Source organism: Molossus molossus, unplaced genomic scaffold (assembly GCF_014108415.1).
Source record: "Molossus molossus isolate mMolMol1 unplaced genomic scaffold, mMolMol1.p scaffold_m16_p_19, whole genome shotgun sequence".
Taxonomy (NCBI): Eukaryota; Metazoa; Chordata; class Mammalia; order Chiroptera; family Molossidae; genus Molossus; species Molossus molossus.
In genome coordinates this window covers 55,384,799-55,406,908 of record NW_023425354.1, presented here as the reverse complement: position 1 = coordinate 55,406,908, position 22,110 = coordinate 55,384,799, and the positions used below count along the sequence as shown (strand labels likewise).

At 45.5% G+C, this 22,110-nt stretch overlaps 1 protein-coding gene across 1 annotated transcript in view; it reads left to right on the top strand.

Moving 5' to 3' along the window:
- The window catches only part of TEKT3 (tektin 3), a 30,179-nt gene extending 10,021 nt beyond the window's left edge, over window positions 1-20,158 (top strand). The window contains exons 3-7 of the mRNA XM_036269506.1: window positions 733-803; window positions 6,041-6,184; window positions 8,385-8,607; window positions 11,534-11,688; window positions 19,845-20,158. Of these exons, the coding sequence (XP_036125399.1) occupies window positions 733-803; window positions 6,041-6,184; window positions 8,385-8,607; window positions 11,534-11,688; window positions 19,845-20,061 (810 nt within the window). The 3' untranslated portion in view covers window positions 20,062-20,158. The remainder of the gene's footprint in view (window positions 1-732; window positions 804-6,040; window positions 6,185-8,384; window positions 8,608-11,533; window positions 11,689-19,844) is intronic.
- Window positions 20,159-22,110: the final 1,952 nt, after the last annotated feature.

The window sequence follows — 22,110 nt, the reverse complement described above, 5'->3', positions numbered from 1 at the left end:
CCAAAGAGCTGGGTGTTTTGGAGGTTACATGCATTGCCCAAGAGAAGTCCCTTTTTATTTAAAAATCCTCACCAGAGGATAATTTTTCCATTTCTGTTCAGTCATAGTGGGAGGGAGGGAGAGAGACACAGAGAAAGAGAGAGACATTAATGTAAGAGAGACACATCAACTGGTTGCCTCCTGCACGACCCGGACCAGGGCTGGGGACCAAACTGCAACTTAGGTACGTGCCCTTAACCAGAATCAAACCCGCGACTCTTTGGTCCCTGGGCCAACACTCCAGCCACTGAGCCAAACCGGCCAGGGCTGAAGTCGCTTTTTGACTGCCCTTTTTCCCTCGCTGATTTACTTTGTCTTGGAAGAAGAATTAATATTCAGCCTTGTACATCACCAGAATTTTATTTGTTTGTTTGTTTAGAACCAGAGATTTTAAAAAGCCTAAAATTTTACCCCTATCCCCAATTATTCCACAAAATAATTCCCCTGTAGCCCTATAAAGAAGGAATTTCAGTCTGACATTGAGATAGCAATTTTATGGGAGCATATATGTCAATAAGTGGATAAGTGGTTTGCTCTTTTTACGTCATAGTTTTTACCAGTTATTTTATAATTTAGTTATTTTATAATAAATAACTTTATTATCCTTCACTGATATTTTGTTCCATTGTTGATTTTGAATGCTATACTCAATAACAAAAACATTAATATGTGTTTTTTTTTTCAATTGAGTAGGAAGTTGATACTATTCTGTGTTGTCAAGAAAGGATGAAGCTCCACTTGGATAAGGCCATTGCCCAACTTGCGTAAGAGCTTGACCTCCCTGCACACTGTGAAACCCATTAGAACTACATGTGTGCCTCCATTCAGATTTCTCTTAGCTTCTTCTGTAAGAATTTCTTATATATGGATACACAAACACACATACAGGCACACACGTGGGGTTTTTTTTTTTTATTATTAATTTATTTTTCTTACAGATATTTCTCCTTTTTCCCCCATTGACACCCACCTCCTGATCCCCCCCACCCCATCCCCAGAATTGTTGTCTATGTCCATGGTTACACATACATGCAAAAAAAGTTCTGTGGTTTATCTCTTCCCTCTCCCCCAAGCCCCTCTTCTGAGGTTTGTCAGTCTGTATCCTACTTCTATGTCTCGGTCTATTTTGGTCATGAGTTTGTTTTGTTCATTATATTCCACAAATATGTGAGATCATGTGATATTTGTCTTTCTCTTATTGGCTTGTTTCACTTAAGATGATACTCTCCAGGTCCCTCCATGTCATCTCAAAGCATAAGAGATCTTTCTTTCTTACAGCTGCATAATATTCCATTGCGTATATGTACCACAGCTTTTTTATTCACTCATCTATTGATGGAAACTTGGGCTCTCTCCAAATCTTAGCTATTGTAAATAGTACTGCTATGAACATGGGGGTACATATATTCTTTCTGATTGATGTTTCGGGCTTCTTAGGGTATATTCCTAGAGGTGGCACCACTAGGTCAAATGGCAATTCAATTTTAACTTTTTGAGGTAACACAATGTTTTTCATAGTGACTGCACCAGTCTGCATTCCCACCAGCAGTGCACTAGAGTCCCCTTTTCTCCACATCCTCACCAGCACTTGTTGTTTGATGATTAGTTGTTGGCAGCCATTCTGACAGGTGTGAGGTGATACCTCATAGTTGTTTTAATTTGCATCTCTCTGATTATTAGTGACATTGAGCATTTCTTCATATGTCTCTTGGCCATTTGTATGTCCTGTTTGGAGAGGTGTCTATTTAGGTCCTCTGCTCATTTTTTGATTGGGTTATTTGTCTTCCTTTTGTTGAGTTGTATGAACACTCTATATATTTTGGAAATTAACCCCTTATCTGATGTATCATTGGCAATGATGTTCTCTCATATAGTGGGTTACCTTTCCATTTTAATGGTTGTTTCTTTTGCTGTGCAGAAGCTTTTTAATTTGGTGTAGTCCCATGTGCTCATTTTTCCTTTATTTCTCTTGCCTTAGGTGTTGTATTAATAAAAATTCTGCTGCATATGATGTCTGAAATGTTGTTGCCTACATTTTCTTCTAGGATTTTTATGGATTCACACATCACATTTAAGTCTTTTAACCATTTTGAGTTTATTCTTGTGTATGGTGTAAGTTGGTGGTCTAGCTTCATTGTTTTGCATGTAGCTGTCCAGTTTTCCCAACACCATTTATTGAAGAGGCTGTCTTTACTCCATTGTATGCTCTTGCCACCCTTGTCAAAAATTAGTTGAGCATAATGACTTGGGTCAATTTCTGGGTTCTCTGCTCTGTTACACTGGTCTATATGCCTGTTCTTGTACCAGTACCAGGCTGTTTTGATTACAGTGACTTTTAGTATAACCTGATATCTGGTATTGTGATTTCTCCTACTTTGTTCTTCTTTTTCAAGATTGTTGTGCCTATTCGGGGTCTTTTTCGATTTCATATAAACTTTTGGAGTATTTGTTCTGGTTCTGTGAAATATGTCATTGGTGTTTTGATGGGGATTGCATTGAACCTATAGATTGCTTTGGATCCTGTTTACCATTGCAGCAAAAGAAATTTAAGATACCTAGGAATAAACTTAACCAAAGTAAAGGACCTCTTCGCAGAAAACTACAGGTCATTAAAAAAAGAAATAGAGGAAGATATTAAAAAGTGAAAGCATATACCTTGTTCATAGATTGGAAGAATTAGCATCATTAAAATTTCCATACTATCCAAAGCAATCCATAGATTCAACGCACATTTTTATTTAGAGGTTAAAATGAGTACTTGGAGTACTCGCTTTTAATTTTTATTTAAAAAATAATTCGAGATTTCATAGAAAGGATTTCTGCCCTAACTTGGAGTATGGCTAAGATTTCTTTGAACTCAAAGACTTTTATTCTTTGATAAGAGATTTACTTGTGTATGTTCATCCCAAGAGTTGGAAGAGTCATGAATTGTGGTTCACTTTTATGTTTATTTTCTATACCTCCTTAAGGACTGAGCCTTCCCCGATCTCCCGTTAGATCCTGGTTCATCCACCTTCCTGCTCTGGTCACACCATCGCAATATCTATTACATCCATTGCATCGTTTGTCCACCCACTTATTCTCTACCAGAAAACACATTCCTCTTTTCTCAGTAACAGTAGATAGCAGGGGATTTGAGAAGGGGGTCTAATAGTCCAAAGATGGTCTTGAGTAGTGATAATAGCTGTCAACATAGAAAAAGTATTGGCTGAGGCTACTGCCTAACATGAATAGAAAAATCAATGTTCATTTGGTTATAGCCACCGGAAGAAGTTGTGATGAGATCACACAAAGGAAGCAATGACTCTGCTTATAGTGATGTTATCAAGGATTATGTGTGATATACCCAGAGCAATGAGCCTCATAAAGGTGTTGTTACTTCGTACTAAGTTTGCCTACCCTGCCCATAAAGACCGAGGCTGTAAAAGTGGGTGAGGTTTAGATGCTTGAGATATCTTGAACTCTTATTAGAAAAACTCTGATTCAGAAACTGGTATCAGATTAATTAAGGGTGACTCGCTGCTCCTGGTATGTTTAACTGTACAATTTACTTAAGCTATAAATACTGGGCAGTAAATTTCTGGTTTCTGTTCCCTAGGAATTTCACAAACACAAAGAATTGCTTCTGTTGTTTTCTTCTGGTCCAGTTCTGAATCCCCAGTTTTCTTTATGATCTAAAACCTTCTGTGTCCCTTGCTCTTCTTGGCCCAGATTGTTCCGCCCTGGACAGCCACATTTTCAGATCGGTCTCTGCTGCACACTGTCTCAGTCCTGGCCTAGCACTGTGCAGAGTTCTGTCTCCGCATGTGCACTTGTTCAGGGCTCTTAAAGAGCGGGGCAAAATGCCTATCTCATTTCCCGGGATGGCTTTCCTCAGACTTTGTGGGGGCCTGAATTCCTGACACGGTCCCTGGGCTTGGTCCAGCCAAGGTGATGGGCAGCGGGTTTTTCTACTCTGCTTGTCTTGGAAAGTACGATGAAGAACCTAGTTTGGATCTTGGCTGAAAATGGCAACTCATTAGGCACCAATGTGGCAGCCAAGACTTTTCCCATCTTGGGCTATAAAATTGGTTGATGAGGGGCTGGCTTCAGGACTCCCCTTAGGAGATTCTGAGATCAGGTCAGAGGGGGTCAGTGAAGGAAAACTAAGCAGCATCCACGTCCCAAACAACAAATGAGAAAGGCTTTCTAATCCTGAGTGTCAACCAACAACCTGAGGTCAGAGGCTGAACACAGAGGAGCAAGGGAAGGGGCTTTGCTACCCTTCACCCTGTGCACATGGATACTGTTTCAGATTTCACAAAATGCAGGTGGCTGGCATGCTGCTACCCTCAATTCCACTTTCCAAATAAAATTTAAAAAGAGACCTGAAAGGTCGGGTGACTGACCCAAAGGCACCGGCTCAGTTAAAGGGGTGCTGCAGCTAGAACTAGTCCATTAAACTCCGTGCAATTTCTGGGCTCTGGGAATACAGAAATAATTAAGACCATCTGGTTCTACTTTTTCAATACTATCTATATGCTGATGCCTCCCAAATTTTTATTACTGGCCTAGAACTTTCTCCCAAATGCCAATACCCTCCTTGGTACCTCCACTTGGATGTCTCGTGGACACTGAAGCTCAGGATGTCCTCTCCCGAGCCGCTGAGCCCACAGCCCAGCCCACCCTAGTTGATGGAATTTGCTATTTCAATCACTGAGCTTCAGCTCTTTTTTCTAACCAATGTCAAAGATTCTCTTGGTTCCATCTTTAAAACATATTCAGAATCTGAGCATTTCTCACCTCCGTCACTGCTACCCCTTGGTCCAAGCCACCATCATCTCTCACTTGTCTGCCAACGGGACTCCCTGCCCCTGCAGGCTGTTCTCAATCCAGCACCAGAATGACCCTCTAAATTGTAAGTCAGTGATCTCTCCCTTCATCGGGAGGAAAACCTGATGCCTTGCGGTGTCCGCTGAGGCTCTGCAGGGCCTGGCGCTCCCGGCCAGCCTTTGCTCAAAGCCGCACCTCCAGGAGTCCTACCCCCAAGGACCTTGTTTAAAATCATCATTCACACTCCCGCCCCCCTTTTTCTGCTTTGGGTTTTGCATTGTCCGGCTAACAAGCCACAGGATTTGCTTATTCTTATGCTTTAGTAGTATTCCCTGGCCCCTCCCAGCAGGATGCAAGCTCCCTGGGGCGAGATGCTTGTTCTATTGCACTCCCCCTGCAGCACGGTCGGGATGCAGAGGGCACCCGACTATTATTAGTTGGATGAACTACTCCATGAGTGAAAACTGGCTCACTTGTCACCAATGCCCACCCTGGGGCCTGTCTCTTTGGCAGTGAGCTGCCAGGCCTCATTTCTGCTTGGCGGGGCAGGAAACACCATGCCTCCCAGAGCTCACCAAGGTCCCCTCCTTCCCAGGAGGGCAGCGGCTGAAGCACAGGAGCCTGGGAGCCCACCCGGTTCTGATTTGTTCCAAGCATTCTGACTCCTGCCCGGGATGTTCGGCTTGACCCTGGGTTTCTGTCTCCCAGAGGACTACTCAGGCCTAGCGTGAGCACACACTGAGGTCGCCTGCAGAGAGAGGCTGGGCCACAGGTGCCTCGCCACTTCCCAGCAGAGGATGGAGGAGAAAGGGGTCGGGATGTAGAATTCGAGAAGGAAGATGGAAAGGGGAGCACAGCTGCGAACAGACTCCTCTAAACCAGTGTCCTGTCTGCAACAATTATTTTAGGAAGATGGGCTCCAGTCCTGGGGCTCCAGAGACTTGACTTCTGTTTATCCGCACCTCTTCTCTCAAAGCCCTGTGGGAGGGCATTATGGGCAGGGTTCTAGTTAATCACATGTGTGGACATCTCCAGGGAAGGCTCCTTTTCATTGAAAAGTTGGACATTGTGTGAACAGGAGGGACCTGGAGAGCAGTACTGGGTGGGTCTCAACACAGCAGGGCAGTTGCTCTTCCTCTCGTGACATGGTCACCCGCAGTTGAAGCCCCATCCCCTCCCTCTGTTGCAGAGCTAACAGAGCCGCCCAGCACGAGCTGGAGAAGGACCTGCATGATAAGCAGGCGGCATACCAGATCGACGACAAGTGTCACCATCTGCGGAACACGTCGGACGGCATCAGCTACTTTCGTGGTGTGGAGAGGGTCGACGCGACGTAAGTCAGGCACATGCTGCTCCTGTGCTCTCGATGTTATTTCATCGGTTCTCCCTTCTTTCCAAATGAGATAGCTCACAGGTGGAAACAGGAAACCCAGGGGCACGTGGGAAGGGAACAGACACTGGACCAGCCTCCGCCGGCAGGCGTGGCACTTCCCTCCTGAATTCCTTTGGGAAGGAATGTTTGTCACCTGGGAAGAGAACACCTGCTAGATGCAGAAAACCCTGAACACACGGATGAGGTTAAAGGAAAGTGCGGCCTGTGTCTGATGCCCGGGAGTCAGTGGGTGCGTGCTGAAAACAGCTTACTGTTTTTCTCACCACTGGTGGTTAGACGTGTCTGTCCGTGGTTGCTGTGCCAGGGCCCGGCACGCAAGCCTGGGTTCACGGTCTTCCCAAGCATTCCCTTTCCAAACCATCAACTCGACAGAGCTGAAATTCACCTGCAATAAGTGCGCTCAGTGTAAGTGTAATTTTCATAAATTTTGATACATTTCTATGCCTATGTGACTATGACCACAGTTAAGATAGTATTTGAATCACCCAGAAAGTTTTCTTGTGCTCTATCCCACACTCATGCCCCCTCCCCCTTGCACAGTAAACCCCAGATGTATTCTCTCCTTAGGGCTTGTCACCCCCAAAGCAGGTGTGACTCAGATTCAGACGCTATGTCCTAAGTGGCCCCCAGCAATGCCCCTTCTCTGGCTTGAGGTGAGCCAGGAGTATCTTCCCTCTCCTCCCAGGGACAGGGTAGGCTGGGATGAAACCACACACTCTGACCACAGAGCCCTCCATGCAGGGCCCCTTCTATTTGCAACATGAACTCTTAGCCACCTCTCAGAGAATGACAGGCTGTGGACTGGATAGGGTGTGATTTGGGGTCATTGAGGCCTGAGCTAAAACCTCTAGTCAACAGTAGGAGCCTTATACCAACAAGTAAAGAAATGTCCCCCATGAGTCTACCACCCAGAGATGCCCGGTGTTAACAATTAATCATTAGTCCTTCAAATTCCTGTCCATGCAGGAGATACAGATTTTGTTTTTAAATAATGGTATTTCATGCATGCTGTTTGAATAGCATGTCTGATTTTTTACTTTGTGATATATCTAAAACGTTGCTTGTGGAAACATTCTTCTGCAACGTGAGTTTGCACACTCTATGGGATACTTTTTTAAATGTACTATAATTTACTCAGTTTTACCTTTGAGCATCAGGCTGTTTCCAGTTTTTCAGGGATTGACATAAATATTGCTGAAAATGAGTATCTTCACATGTACATCTTTGGGAGCATTATTTCCTTGGGGTAAAAAAAATAAAAAGTGTTTGCTTCATTAGCACACATTAATGTTGGAACACTAGATGGTTAGCGTGGCCCCTGGGCAGGACTGATGTGGAAATTCATGAAGTGTTCGGTATTTTTAGCTCTGGGGATGCCAAGTACAGCAGAGTGACTATAATTAGTACTGTATGTATATTGGACAGTCTCTAAGAGAATAAATCTTAAAAGTTCTCATCACAAGAAGAAAATATGTAATTATGTGTGGTGATGGATGTTAACTGTATTTATTGAGCTGATCATTTTGAGATATATAGATATATATTCAATATATTTTATGCCTAAAACTAATACAATGTTATATGTCAATTATACTTCAACAAAAACATTTCTAGAAGTGACCTGTCTGGGCTATACACATTCGAAAGGATCTTGAGGTACACTGACTTTACCCTCCATCACGGCTGTACCAAGCCAACATTCCTACACACAGCATATGAGAACTTTTCTCTAGATATGCTCACCCGCAAATCATTATTCTCTTCCCTCTTTGCTTTTATGATAAAAGGGTTATTAGTATGTTGGTGTTTCCACAGCTGCTTTGATTGTTCTTGAGGTTGAATATTTTTATACACTTATTAAGCTGATGTGATGCATTTCTAATGAACCTACATACCCTTGCCCTTCCTCAATCCTTTTGTTCCTCTCCAAATTGACAGAAGAGTTAGTTTATGCTTTGGATTTATAGGAAACTGGTTAGCAGTAGAATAAGAAGCAATTAAGGAAAATTTAAAATAAGCTTTGCTGTGATGTTTATGTTGTGTGCACTAAAACCAGGACCAGTGATGTGGTCTTTGAACAGGAGGAATGATGGCCAGTCCCTCACTGTCATCAATGTCTGCTTCTACTTCCCTTTCACAGGGTCTCGGTGCCCGAGTCCTGGGCCAAATTCACAGATGACAATATTCTTCGCTCTCAGAGTGAACGAACAGCCTCAGCCAAACTAAGAGATGACATTCAGAACCTCCTGGTCGTGACCGCCAATGAGATGTGGAATCAGTTCAACAAGGTGAACTTGGCCTTCACGAACCGCATCGCCGAGACTGCAGATGCTAAAAACAAGATTCAGGTTCACTTAGCAAAGGTAAGTCAAGCACCCGGGCTACCCTTAGCTGACCTGGCTGGATGGAGCAGGGGCTCTGGGACCACAGGTCTCTTGCTGCTCCCAAGACACAACATGAGGCACCCGACCTCCTGGCCGCACAGACGAAGAGAAGTTAAAAACAGTACAAAAGGCACTATTTGTTTTAGTAAGGTAGCCAGGTGTCAGATTGAAATTAGAATCCACTGGTTTGGGGAACACAAAGAATGCACTATGTAATAAAAGCTTCGTAGTATTTTTAACAGAAACAAAAATATTATCGAGGCTTAATGAATCACTTTATGTAACTAGGAAGTGAATTTATTATTAGAACATATGGTGGGAATGTTTTCTGTTAAATTATTTTAGGCACTTTTTTTTTTTTTCTGGAGTACAAAACCGAATACTGGAAACTATTAGGTATTTCAAAGTGTTTCTGATATTGAACTTTTGCGTGTTCTAAGTATAAGGGTTTTATAATGATCCTAAAGTGAAGGATTCCATCAGAATTCATGTTTCAAGATCAACGAGGGCTCTTTCACTTAGTATCAGTCTTGGAGCTCTTGTCACTTCAGATCCAGCTGCATCTGCTCATCATTTCTGTTTCTAAGAACCTACAAGTCGGTCATGCCACTCTAAGGGGACGTCTCCCAGTTGAGGGCACTGTGTTTTCTCAGGATGCAGCCATCTGTCCCTCTCGCGACGCCTCCTCTGGGCGCACACTTACTGTCAGACAGGGTGCTGCCTACTATGAAAGGCAGGACGAAGGATAAAATGTAGTTCTTGTTCCCAGGAAACTTACATTTATAGAGAAAAGATACATACATATGAAAAGCTTATGAGTAATTAATAGCAATAGAAAAGTTACACATTTTGGTCACCAAATAACAAATACAGGAAGTGTTTTGGGATCTGGAGGAGGAAGTGAACTTGACAGGTGAGCAACGTCTTGAACAAAGCCTGCAGAGGCAGCCAATCAGAGGTGAAGTTCAGGTGGTGAAGGGACCCTTTCGGCTGGTATGATGGTGGGTGTTCTGGAAAGGTAGGTTGGAGCCAGACTGGGGAGGATGTTAATGGAAAGGTATCCGTGTAAAGACCTTTCAGAAGACTGACGTGACGGAGTCCCTTCGCTTCCCCGGATTTTATTTACAACTGTATCGGTTTGCTAGGGCTGCCGAACATGTTCAGACTGAGGGGCTTACACAGCAGGAATGGTTGCGTCACTGCTGGAGGCTGGAAGTCGGAGATGAAGGTGTGGGCAGGGCTGATTCTTCTGGCCTCTCCCCTTGGTGTGTAGGTGGCCTCCTCTCCCCGTGTCCTCACATGGTCTTCCCTCTGCGGTGTCCGTGTCTTTGCCCCTTCTAAGGACACCCGTCATATTGGATTAGAATTCAGCCTACTAACCTCATTTTAACTTAGTTACATCTGAGGCACTAGGAGTTAGGACATAAACATATGAATTTGAGGGGGTAGAGAAGAAGGTAGAATTCAGCTTATCAAAGCTACATTCAAGGATATATGTGTATACCTTGGGGTATACATATGTGAATGACACATTGACCTTGCTATCTTGTGTCTTACCGTGAGGCAAGACATATACACAGAAAAAGGTGAGTTCCATCAGAAAGGTGCAGAATGAACCCCTTGGCGCTACAGCTAAAATGTTCATTTAGCAGAAAAAGCAGTTGTTTCCCATGGTGAGAGACAAGAAGCTCCAGAGTGTGGCCTTGGTGACAGAAACCGGTGTAATGAGGGTTGAAAGCAGATTGTTGGAGTGTGGGAGGGGTCAAAGTTCACGTGACAGATTCAAGAGTTCCTGGCTTACCCAAGCGCTGAATCTGGATGATTCCTGATTTCAGAGGAGGAGAAAGGGTGTAACAGACAGTGGTCTAGGGACAGAACCTTGCGCTGGAAGTGAGGAGTTCGGGCAGCACTTGGCTAGAGAAACTCGAGGGATTCAAGGAGGGGAGACATGGAAAGGCCTCTGCGTGGGCTGGAGAGCAGGCTCAGGAGGGCAGTTAGAGCCAGAGGCGGTGCAGAGGCGTGTGAGGTCAGGTGAGGGGAGCGCAGGGAGCCAGTAAGACCATCCTGAGTAGCCAGCTGTGAGCTTGAGCAGAGACCACCGGCTGAAGCAACCAGGTGGGACTGGATGAGAGAGTGGTGTAAAGACATACAGTTTTAAAGGAATTGGGTGATGCTTGGATGTGTCTCCAGGCCGAAGGAAAAGGGCAGAAGGAGGGAGAGTGATGGGGGAAGGGGGTGGGGAAATGGGAGTGCAGAAGTCAAGGAGGAGAAGGAAGGGGTTCAGAGCATGGAGGAGGGGCTCACTTCACAGAGGAAACCAGGTTCATGCAATTTGGGGGACCACGTTTTAGAAAAAAGGGTATAAAATGAGGACTAACAAAATTGCCAGTGCCCCTCCCTTGCCAGCGAGGCTCCCGGAAGCTTGACCTTGATTTGCTTCGAGGCAAACCCTCCAGCGCAGGCAAGCATCTCCGCGAGGTCAGCTGGAAGGAGCGAGCCGGAGCCCTGGACAAGCTGACTCCAGGGGGAAGCAGGGCCAGTCCAGCCCCGCGGCCTCACTTTACAGTTCCACACAGAGGTCTGTGGATCAGCACTTAACAGTGGGTGATCTGGGGGGAAAAAAGAAAAGAAAAAAGCTCTGATTTGTAGCATTTGTCAATCTGATGTAAATTCCCACCCTGGCTGATGTCCCTGGACTAAGGGCTGCGAAGATGCATGCAGTCAGCTCTCCAGGGCAGACAGAGGCTGCAGCAGCACCCTGTGGGTTCCCGGGTAGGGCAGGAAGGAGCGGGGTCTCTCAGTGAACCAACCTCCACCCCGGGTGGACGGCCCTGCGGACAGGCAGGAGGAAGAACAAGCACGGGGTGCACCGCGCCACATCGGGCATTTGCTTCTCTTCCCACAGACACTGCAGGAGATTTTCCAGACTGAAATGACCATCGAGTCCATCAAGAAGGCCATCAGGGACAAGTGTGCCTTCCTGAAGGTGGCTCAGACCAGACTGGATGAGCGGACGAGGAGACCGAACATAGAGCTGTGCAGAGACATGGCCCAGTTACGGTGAGTGGGGAGGCCACGCCCCTGGCAGGAGGGGACAGTCCACCAGCCTGCCTGGCTCCGCGTTCTTTTTGAAGGTGCTTTCTGCCAACATGCTGGTGATAAGAAAGAGCACAGTGATGCTCATTGGGTCGGGGCCTTCTTTAAAATCACTGAAAGTGGGAGCTAGTGTTGAACGGGCATGGGGTTTAGTTTGCGATGATAAAATGCTCCAAAGTGAATGATGGCGTAGGTGAACAGCACTGTGAACGCACTTAATGCCCCTGGGCTATCCCTTAAACCAACTGGGACAGTGAATTTCATTATGTGCGTTTTAGCATCATTTTTAAAGAAAGGAAATGGCATCAGCATTACACGCAAAAAAGTGATAAACCCCAGGCCTCATTCAGTGAGGCCAACGTGGGTTTGGGGTTCCTCCACTCTTCCCTGGAGTCCTCCGGAGTTTCCAGAACACCCTGCTCATCCGCAGCAGAGCCAGTGGGGTTGCTGTGTCCTCAGTGCCAGACTTGTGAGAAAAGGGATTTGCATTACGACTTTACGCACCCTCTCTGTCTATCCGCTCTCATCTGTTTGCTCTTGTTGGCTTCCTTTGGTGGTTAATACCTCTGCTCTTGTCATTAAGAGCATCCTCATGATCCCCTAAAACGCCTAATAGCTGTTAGGGTCATTTCAGTGTGTTCTGTTCTCAGAAGTTGAGAACAGCTGGTCATCAAGCAGGTCCCCTGCACACACATGGCAGGAGGCATCTGACACCAGTTTCTCAACCACACGCTGCCTGTACTTTATTACTGTTTTAACCCCGAAGATTCCATTTCGGATGGGCTTGTCAGTAATTGGCCAGGGCCCCTCACCCATCCCCCCACTCTGGCTTCATTTCTAATTTCCCAGAACCTGCTGCTTTCTGCCTTTTCTGTCTGGATCTCAGTATTGCTATATTTAGGTCAGAAATGCCTCTTGGCAGAGGCCGAGCAGCTGCAGGAACAAAGGGCAGCACGGGAAATCTACCGCTGTTTCTGGGCAGAGATGCCACCGGTCTGGTCTCCCTGGCCCCAGGATGGAATTCTCTATCACCGTGCATGCTTTATCCAGGGCTAAAACGACTTTGAGCTTCACCAAAGAAACACGTGTGGATTTTCTGGAGGGAAAGGAAAGGGTGGTGTTTGTGCGTGCAACGATGATGAACGCAGTAAGGAAGACAGTGATGGAGGCGATAACAGCAGCTGCTACCGTTTCGTGATCTCATTCTGTGCTGGCTACTGCCCTGAGCACGCTACACTACCTCATTCATTGTCTGCATTTGATGAATGAGGAAACTGAGGCAGAAGTGGGCCGCGTGGCACCTGAATCCACACCAACTGTTTGCATCTGCTTCCCCATGTTTCACATGGAGGTGTTTTCACCATTCCCTGTCATGTGTCTGACCTTGTCTGACCTCAATGCCCATATGGGATGAGTCAGCAAAGCAGGCACTGTATCCACATCTCTCTCACAGAGGACGACTGAGGGCCCCAGGGAGAGTGTTGCTGCAAAACACTCCCCACGCTGTCTGTGTTGGATGCTGAGGAGCGTGCTTCAGAATGTAAGCAGACAGGCTAACCACGTGTCTCCCAGGGCAGCCGTCATCTTAGGCCACAGCCACAGAGGTCAGCCAGCTACATATCTCTCAAAGCGAGTTCCATAGAATCCCTGCTCATACAGATTCCATTATACAGGACAAGCTGCCCTGCCAGGTGGGGCCTGGGATGGCCAGTCGGCAGGACCGGTAGGCTTCAGAAGAGCCTGCCAGAGGGAACACACTCATTTGGCCAGTTACCAGTGGATCACAAATTGTGGCTTTCTGAAATCTGATTAGGAGAAACTGAACTGAAGTTTCCTGCTCTAAACGATTTTCCTGAGGCCTCCCAAGTAGCGATAGGGGTTCCGACTGCCATCAGACAAGCCGAGGGCTGCTCTCGGAAAGGCTTTTGAGTAGTGGTCTAATCCGACTTGGAGTTATCAAACAATGAGGCATTCACAGCAGCTTCTGAGCAGCTGAATGGCTTGTACTTTCTTCTCCTTCACAGCTAAACAGAAGTCGCTTTTCCTTGACTTCCTGTCGACTTTGTAGTATGTCTATTTCCTCTGCTTCTTCATTGACTTTAGGACAAAACCTACTTTTGTTTCTGTAAAGATTTCTTGTTAAAATAGCATTGCCAAAAATATGGTCCCAGTAACAACAGCGGAATTTAGGATTATTATTGGGGGAGGGGGTTATTTTTCCTCTTCTACTGATCATTCTCTGAAAGCAGCCCTTTGGCCGGCTAGATTAAGAAAAAAATAAGCCCATAAACTCCAGGGAGTGAGGACTGAGAAAAATTGCTGTTTTCATTTCGAGACATTTATTTTCATTTAAATTTTTCTAAATGGGTTCTTTCAAAAGTAATTCTAAACATCCGTGGCATCTTTGGTGGCAGGCCAGCCCAGGCTCTGCTGCACCTAAATAATCCTGATACATTTTTCTAAACTATGGTAGCTTTATTTGTATTTGAACGCAAAATGTTTTTCAGTTCTGTAATTCCCCCAAAAGGAGTGGTTTCAGATCAGCTCCCATGATCTGCCAGAACGCGGAAACCCACAGTGAAGTGTGGCCTTGAGGGACGAAGAAACATGGACTTCTGGGTGCAGCAGGCGGGCGGGCGGGCCTCCCTCTGTGCTCACAGCGGTGGAAACCAGGGCGTTCACTGCCTGGTTCTATGTGTCTTGAATTCCTTAAAAAAAAAAACAACATTGAGATATATCTATATCTATATCTATATCTATATATATATATATATATATATATATCTCCTCACCTGAGGACATTTTTCCATTTTTTGTTCAGATAGAGTGGGGGAGGGGGCATCGATGTGAAAGAGACACACTGAGTGGCTGCCACCCGCTCAACCCAACCCCGGGCAGGGACAAACTGCAACCAAGGTGCGCACCCTTAGTGGGAACCGAACCTGGGTCTCTCTGGACCACAGGCCGACGCTCTAACTGCTGAGCCAAACTGGCCAGGGTGAACATTGATATTTTAATGTGTATGTTTTTCAAAACTTTCTTCAGATAAATCTTCAACGAGACTGCTATTTGGCTTCGAGGAGTCCAGACTCGTGTGTCTCCCTGCCTCTTTCCCTCCCTGTGGGCTCCGTTCCCTGGAAGCCGGTGCAAGGGGCTCAGGCGGGGGCAATGACAGGCCGGCCCAGCGAGGCTGTGCACAGCCCAGGCCCAGCTCCCACTACCGCCAAGCCAGCAGCCTCCCTGAAGGTCTGTTTCTTTCCTAGTGATGTTGTATACCCGGGGAGCATCAGAAAAGACTCATTTTTAATCCAACTTCATCTAAACAACAGCAAAATATGCTTTATAGCAGCTCTCAGATGGTGTTTACCACCCCAGACCGAAAGAAACTTGGCGCTGCGGTTTCCATTCCTCCCCCACCGATGGATGTGAGAAAACCGGCACAGGTTCCAGGAGGAAAGACGCATGGCGTGGGCGTTTCTCGGGGCGCTGGCGGGGTGGGGTGGGGCGCTGGCGGGGTGGGGTGGGGCGCTTGGCAGGCTGTCTGAAATGGGCTGGAAGCTGAATCCCCAGGCCCCGTCCAGGCTCCTCCTCGCAGTCTCCATCGCCTGGGGTCTGGTTCTCCTTGAAAGACCCTGTGGACTCGGCTCCCTGGGTAGCGCTCCTCCCACAGCGGCCTCCTAACCTCGTTGGTCGTCATCCGTCAGGCAGGTTTGCACCCTGTCGGCAGCAGGGGCTGCTGGGTTCAGCCTCGAGCACGGTGGGTCAGCGCAGGGCGCTGGTGCTTCAGGGAGCTGCTTACCTGCAGGGCAAACAGTGACCAGGCAGCCACAGGCACCCTGCGGGCCACGGGAGGGCTGGTGCTCCTGGAACCCCAGCACTGGACTTTGGGCCGCTGCCTAGTGCCAGGGTTCAGGGAGGGTCGCGAGGAGGAAGTGTCCGTTCCTCTGGGCTTTGGGGATGGCATGCATTAGCAGATGGTGTTGGGCTAAGGAGATGGGAGGTCAGAGGCAGCAAGCACACCCAGGCACACACCATGTCACGATGGACATGCCTGCCATGCAGAGGGGGAAGGACCTGGGGGACAGAAATAACAGATTTGATGACTAAAGGATGGGACTATGAGGAAGAGGGTGGGGTTGTGAGGATCAGAGGGTTTGGTTTTCAGCATCCTCAGGATGATGTCACCATAGCCTGAGATGGGACACAGCTGGCATGGGGTGCTGGTGGCCCACCTGCTCCCTACTCTACTTAGGCCCGGGTCAGCATAGCGGAGAGAAAGGTGTGCCTAGACAAGGGCGTGGCGGAGCCACTCGGGGAGTCTGGGGGCCAGTCATCATGTGGTTGTCACGCTGTCCAAGGGAATGGGATGCTCCCCAGTTGTCACTCGGCCAAGTCACTTCCGACATGTCTCCAAAAGTCAGAGAGTTCAGATTCCTCAAAATGGTGTTTCCTTTTTGAAAAATATTGACTTTGTTCTGCCTGTAAGAGTGGTATCAGTTCATGACTGAAAAGTCAGAAAATGAAATAAGAGATCAAAACCATCTTCCTTTCTTTGTGCCATTGAGGGATAACCAAAGTTAGCAATTTGCTGTATTTGCCACCAAGCACGTGAACAAAATTGTGATCTTTCTGCATATAGGATTTAAAATCTTGACTCTTTCAACTGACATGGTAAGCGGGCCTCTTTCTCTATTGCAAGTACAGTGTTTTGGGGTTTTTTTAGGTAGTGCTTGCATAGTATTTCATCATCTGGCTATGGCATTCATTATCGTTACCCAATAACATTTTTCCTCTCATGTTGTCATAATCTACTCTAAATACAAGATAACACTATGAATTATTCCTTTATACTTTTATGGTAAACTTTTCACCTCGCTTACATTTTTTTTCTAAAAGTTTTTGTTTGTTTGTTTAATTTCACAAGTAAGATAGGAATACATTCTGATTTTAAAGGAAACTCAAATAGTACAGACCTGCAAAATGAGGCCCCTTCTGCCCTCTCCACCCGCTCACCCCCAACCTCAGGAGCAGCGCTGGTTTGAGCATCTCCTTAAGTATGATTACAATGTGTCCTGTAGGAAAGGGGAGCAGGCAGGGTTGTGAATAGAACAATTGGTGCCATTCTAATAACAATAACAGTCTGTGAGAACCCACTTGGGCCCTGGCACTGTTCTGGCCCTGTGGCAGGGTTGCCAGATTTTGCAAATTAGAACAGGACAGCCAGTTAAATCTGAATTTCAGATAAATAATAAATAATTTTTCAGTATGTATAGCCCAAATATTGCAGGCAATAAACTGAAAATACTTATGCTAAGTAAAAATACTTACATTGGATATTATTCAGCCTTAAAAAGGAAGGAAATTCAGACACCTGCTACCACATGGATTGACCTTGAGAACCTTATGCTGAGTGAAGTAAGTTGGTCACAAAAGGACAGATAATGCATAAGTCCACTGGTATGGGGTCCCTAGAGTGATCGGATGCACAGAGAGGGAGAGCAGAAAGGTGACTGTCAGGGGCTGGGGGGGGGGGGGAGTTCCTGTTGAATGGGGACAGGGTTTCCATTTTGTGAAAACAGTTCTGTGAATAGATGGTGGTGATGGTTGTACAATGTGAATGCAAGTAATGCCACTGGATTTGACACGTAAAAATGCTCAACAGGGCAAATTTTTTGTTATTTGTATTTTACCACAATTAAAAAACATACTTAACTAAAAAAAGTACACATGTATCTGAAATTCAAATGTAACCAGGCATCCTGTTTATTATCTGGCAACCCTACACTTTGGGGGTTATAGATAGCAATGACATGGCCTTAGCAAAAGGGGTTCAGTGTGTTGAGGCCAACATCCTGGGTTTCTGCTTCTGTCCTTTTCTCAAAGGGAACTTGGAGAGCAGGGCAGGAAATGAGATCTAGTTCATGACGGCTCCTGGGGCTCCTTATTTCCTCCCTAGCTTCCTGGATAACCATGTGCAGCCTGTGAAGGCAGGCGGCCGTGGTCCTGAGAGGGCAGTTCGCCAGGCCTCTGCGTCTGGTTTCTCGTCTGTACAGTGAGGGAACTAGGCTCGATGACCTTTCTCATTGGTTTTCCAGCTGCAAAGTTCTGTGAAGCTATAAAATGGCCTTGGTATCATGATTTTAATAGGGTCTGAATGTTTTTCTGTGATCAAGAAATCTCTTTCTGTCTCTAAGGGTATCCACATAGATGTGTCCCTTTGTTTATTGTCACTGAACTCTTTATATTGCTGTATATTTCGATTAATGTCATGTGCCACCAGTCTGCTGACAGATGAACCCCAAAATGAAGAAAAACCGTAACTTGGAATAACTGTTTAAAATTTGGTGAACTTGGAGTTGTGCTTTTGACTGACCAGAGTCAAGCAGGGGAGCAGCGTGGTGAATAAAAGCAGCAGATGGGTAGTTCCAGGCAAAGCTCTGAGGACAGTTACCTAAGGTCCTGGTACCTCGGTTTCCTCATCTGTAAAATGGGAATAATCACAGTATCTACTGCAGAGTGTTGTTATTAGGATTAAATTGTCTGATCATGTAAAGGACTTAGGATAGGATAGTTGCTACATATTAGCATATATTATATACTATGTTATACATATAATAAAGTAGTTAATAAATGAGTTATTATTGTCTTTTTGTAATCTGTTTCCTATTTTTAATCCCGAGTGACCACATGGTCATCTCCCTTGGGTATTGTTGGCCAGTTCAGCAGGTAAAGGAGCCCTTGCTTAATTGCTCTTCAGGAAGAGAAATGCTTTCTGAACACCAGAGAAGAAATCAGAAAGAAAAAAAGAGAAATTTGGCTTAGTAAAAACTGAACTCTTACATATAACAAAGCATAATAAATAACATTAAAAGGCAAAAAAGAAATTAAGGGAAATATTTGGCACAAGCATAACAGACAAAAAAAATCGATATTCTTGGTACTGAAAGAGCTCTTTGCAAATGAATAAGATAAACAGAAATATCTCAGTAGAAAAGGGAGCACAAGACAGAGGCAGTTCACAGAAGAAATGCAAGACGACCAACAGACATTTAGGAAAGGTTCACTAATAAAGAAATAAAGCCCTGGCCAGTTTGGCTCAGTGGTTGGAGTGTCGGCCTGCGGTACAGAGAGACCCGGGTTCGGTTCCCGCTAAGGGCACGTACCTAGGTTGCAGTTTGTCCCCGGCCCTGGTTGGTTGTGCGGGTGGCAGCCACTTGATGTGTCCCTTCACATCAATGTTTCTCTCTCTCTTCCTCTCTCTCCCTCCCGCTCTATCTGAACAACAAAAAAATAAAAAAATAAAAAAATAGAAATTAAAACAATATCAATTCACATAATTGAGGAAATACTAGATTTTCCATGAAGTAAATTTGTTTTTCCTTTTAGTTTGAATGAAAAATGTATCATTTTTAAATCATCATAACATAATTAGATCTCTAATTCATTTCACAGTTTATGTAGCTGATTTTACATGGAATCATTTTCATATTCTATTAAGTTTCCGACGGTTACAAGTATTACAAGTATATTTACTCAGGGACACTGGAGCATTACCTCGGGAGATTGTTGAGGGGAGAGGGGGCATTGTAATTTGAGAAGTGCTCCATTGACTAATCCCTCTCTCTACCCCACTCAAATTGGGTATCCCCCTATTCCTAACTACAAAAATAATTTTAATGATAAAATAAATGTAAGAAAGTCCAGCTAATTTTTAATTATTTTTCATTTTTACTAATTAAAAAAAATAAAATATTAAAAAAGTCCTTCTTTTAAAAAATGTTATTGTGTAATGTGTGTGTGTGTGTGTGTGTGTGTGTGTAAAAGTGTGTTTGTGTCCCCAAAATATGCTTAGTTTGCCCTTTGGGTTCTGGGTATAGTTATTGGGAGTGGTCCTGGCCAGATACTAGGACCACACACAAATATTGCTTCCTTGGCAATCTTGCAAATGAAGTAGTTCTGATGTTGGTGTGACCTGTACCTCTGGGGACTCCATCTGAGCCCAGCACAGTGGCCACACCTCTACTAGGAATTCACTAACCATGCACGTCCTTGATTCAGCTACTAACCGTTACTGGAAACGTGGCTTCTGCTGACCTACGGGCGCTTCTTCTCTCACACAGCCTTGTCAACGAGGTGTACGAGGTGGACGACACCATCCAGACTCTGCAGCGGCGCCTGAGGGAGGCCGAGGACACCCTGCAGGCCCTGGTCCACACCAAAGCCACCCTGGAGCACGACCTGGCTGTCAAAGCCAACTCTCTGTACATCGACCAGGAGAAGTGCATGGGGATGCGCAAGAGCTTCCCCAACACCCTCCGGCTGGTGGGCTTCTGCTAGGGACCCGGAGCGGTTTCCTTACTCCTCAGGAAAGAGAAACAGAGCCCTGTCGCAGCCCTGAGTGCTGCTGCGTTCACTTATTAAAGGATCGTATTGAAAGACGTGTACCAGTCTCCGGTCTTGGAAAGCCTTTGGTTTGCATCCAAACTTTAATTTTCTATTTACTAGGCTTCTGGGCCTAGGGAAGAATATAAAGAAATAGAATCAATCTAATAGGAAAGGTAAAAACCCTATTTGCATTATTCATTGTATTCTTGGCATACCATGAATGAGCTAGGAAGGAGAAATGTTTTTTCCCTGGGAGGCAGAAGCAGGGATCACAGGCGGCGGATTTTGAGCTAGGCCTCAGAGGAAGCATGGAGAAAAGGAGCAAAGGCATCTGGGTATGTGGTAGTTGGAGCAAAAACAAAGGTGGGGAAATAGAGTGTATGTGGAGCAATAGGAAGTAGAGCTGTGGACGGTTCATAACGCGGGTACATAGGAAGAAGTGCAGCGGGGAGATGCTTGGAGAAGTGGGGGCCTTCGGCTCCAGGCTAAGGAGCTGGGGGAACTGATGGGTGTCTCTGAGCAGGGAATGGCCCTGTGGAAGCAATGACTGAGCAATGAACGTCTGCACTGCACAGACAGCAGTGCGAATGAAGCCAGCAGACATGCAAGCACGTTGTAAGGAATCTCAGCCGTGGACGCTCTTCCCCTGTGGAGGGAGTGCCGAGGGGTCCGGCGTCACACAGGGCCTTGATCCGGGATGTGCTGGAAACGGGGCATTGCGTAAATTCCGCAAAGTTCTGCAGTATCTCGGTGTTTAATGACGTTTTCTTTCTTTAAAAAAAATTTTTTTTTTCTTTATTGATTTTAGAGAGAGAAGAAGTGAGAGGGAGAGAGAGAGAGAAACATCGATGAGAGAGAACATCGATTGGCCCCTCCTGCATGCCCCCCACTGGGGATCGGGCCCATAACCTGGGCATGTGCCCTGACCGGGAATTGAACCAGCAACCTCTTGGTGCATGAGTCGATGCTCAACCACTGAACCACACCAGCCGGACAATAATGTTTTCTCTTTTACAAACAAAAAACATTTGCATGACACAGATTTTGGAAAACAGAGAAAATATACTCACACAAAACTCCTGAAAAGCACTCATTATCACAACACCCCAAAAATAATCACTGATGTTTTCAACATTGTATTGTGTGTGCCTTCAGTCTTTTTTCTATGACTATGTATGTATATGATAGTTATTTACATACATAGGTAATCTTAATGTTTGTGTTTCTTTACAAATATGTATAATATTTAATGTTTATATATAAATACATAATTAATAACACGTTTGGGACCACACTGCTGATTTGTAATCTCCTTTTCCCTATTCAAATATTATAAATGGGTTCCCACTGCATCCACTCTTAATACACAACATGATTATTTTAAAACCTTTCCTTTTTATCTCTAAAAACAGTAAGTATCACTTATTTCAGGGAAAATTTCAGAAAATACAAACAAGCCAAAGAAGGAAATAAAAACTTTCCAGATTTCTAAACTAACCAGATACTTTGCTATGCACAGATGTTACTTTGCGTTCCATACATACTTCCCCTCAGAAACGGACTCCTCGGTCAGCAACTAGCATCACGCAGCGCTCAGCCAGCCCGTCCGCAGCACCGTGCTCCCTCCACACAGCTGAGCTCTCTGCCCTGGTTAGTGTGCGCTCTTTCCCTGTATTTAAACATCTTGTCACAACCCCATTTGAATGGCTTTTTAATATTTCATTGCACTTAGGTTCCAACTTCCCATGCCTGGATATTTATATCGTGCCTTACTTTATGATAAACAACGTAGCCATGCTTAGTTCTCCGTAGCTAAATATCTGCAAACCTCTTGAATATTTCTTGTCAGGTACGTTCACAGACATGGAATCAGTGGGCCAGAAGTTGCACACAGTTAAAAAGGCTTCTACAATGTGTTGTCAAATGCCCCCCAGAAAGGGTGTGACTCTGCCAGCCCGCCAGCGTCCTGTGGGAGGGCCCGTATCTGCGTTTCTCATCACC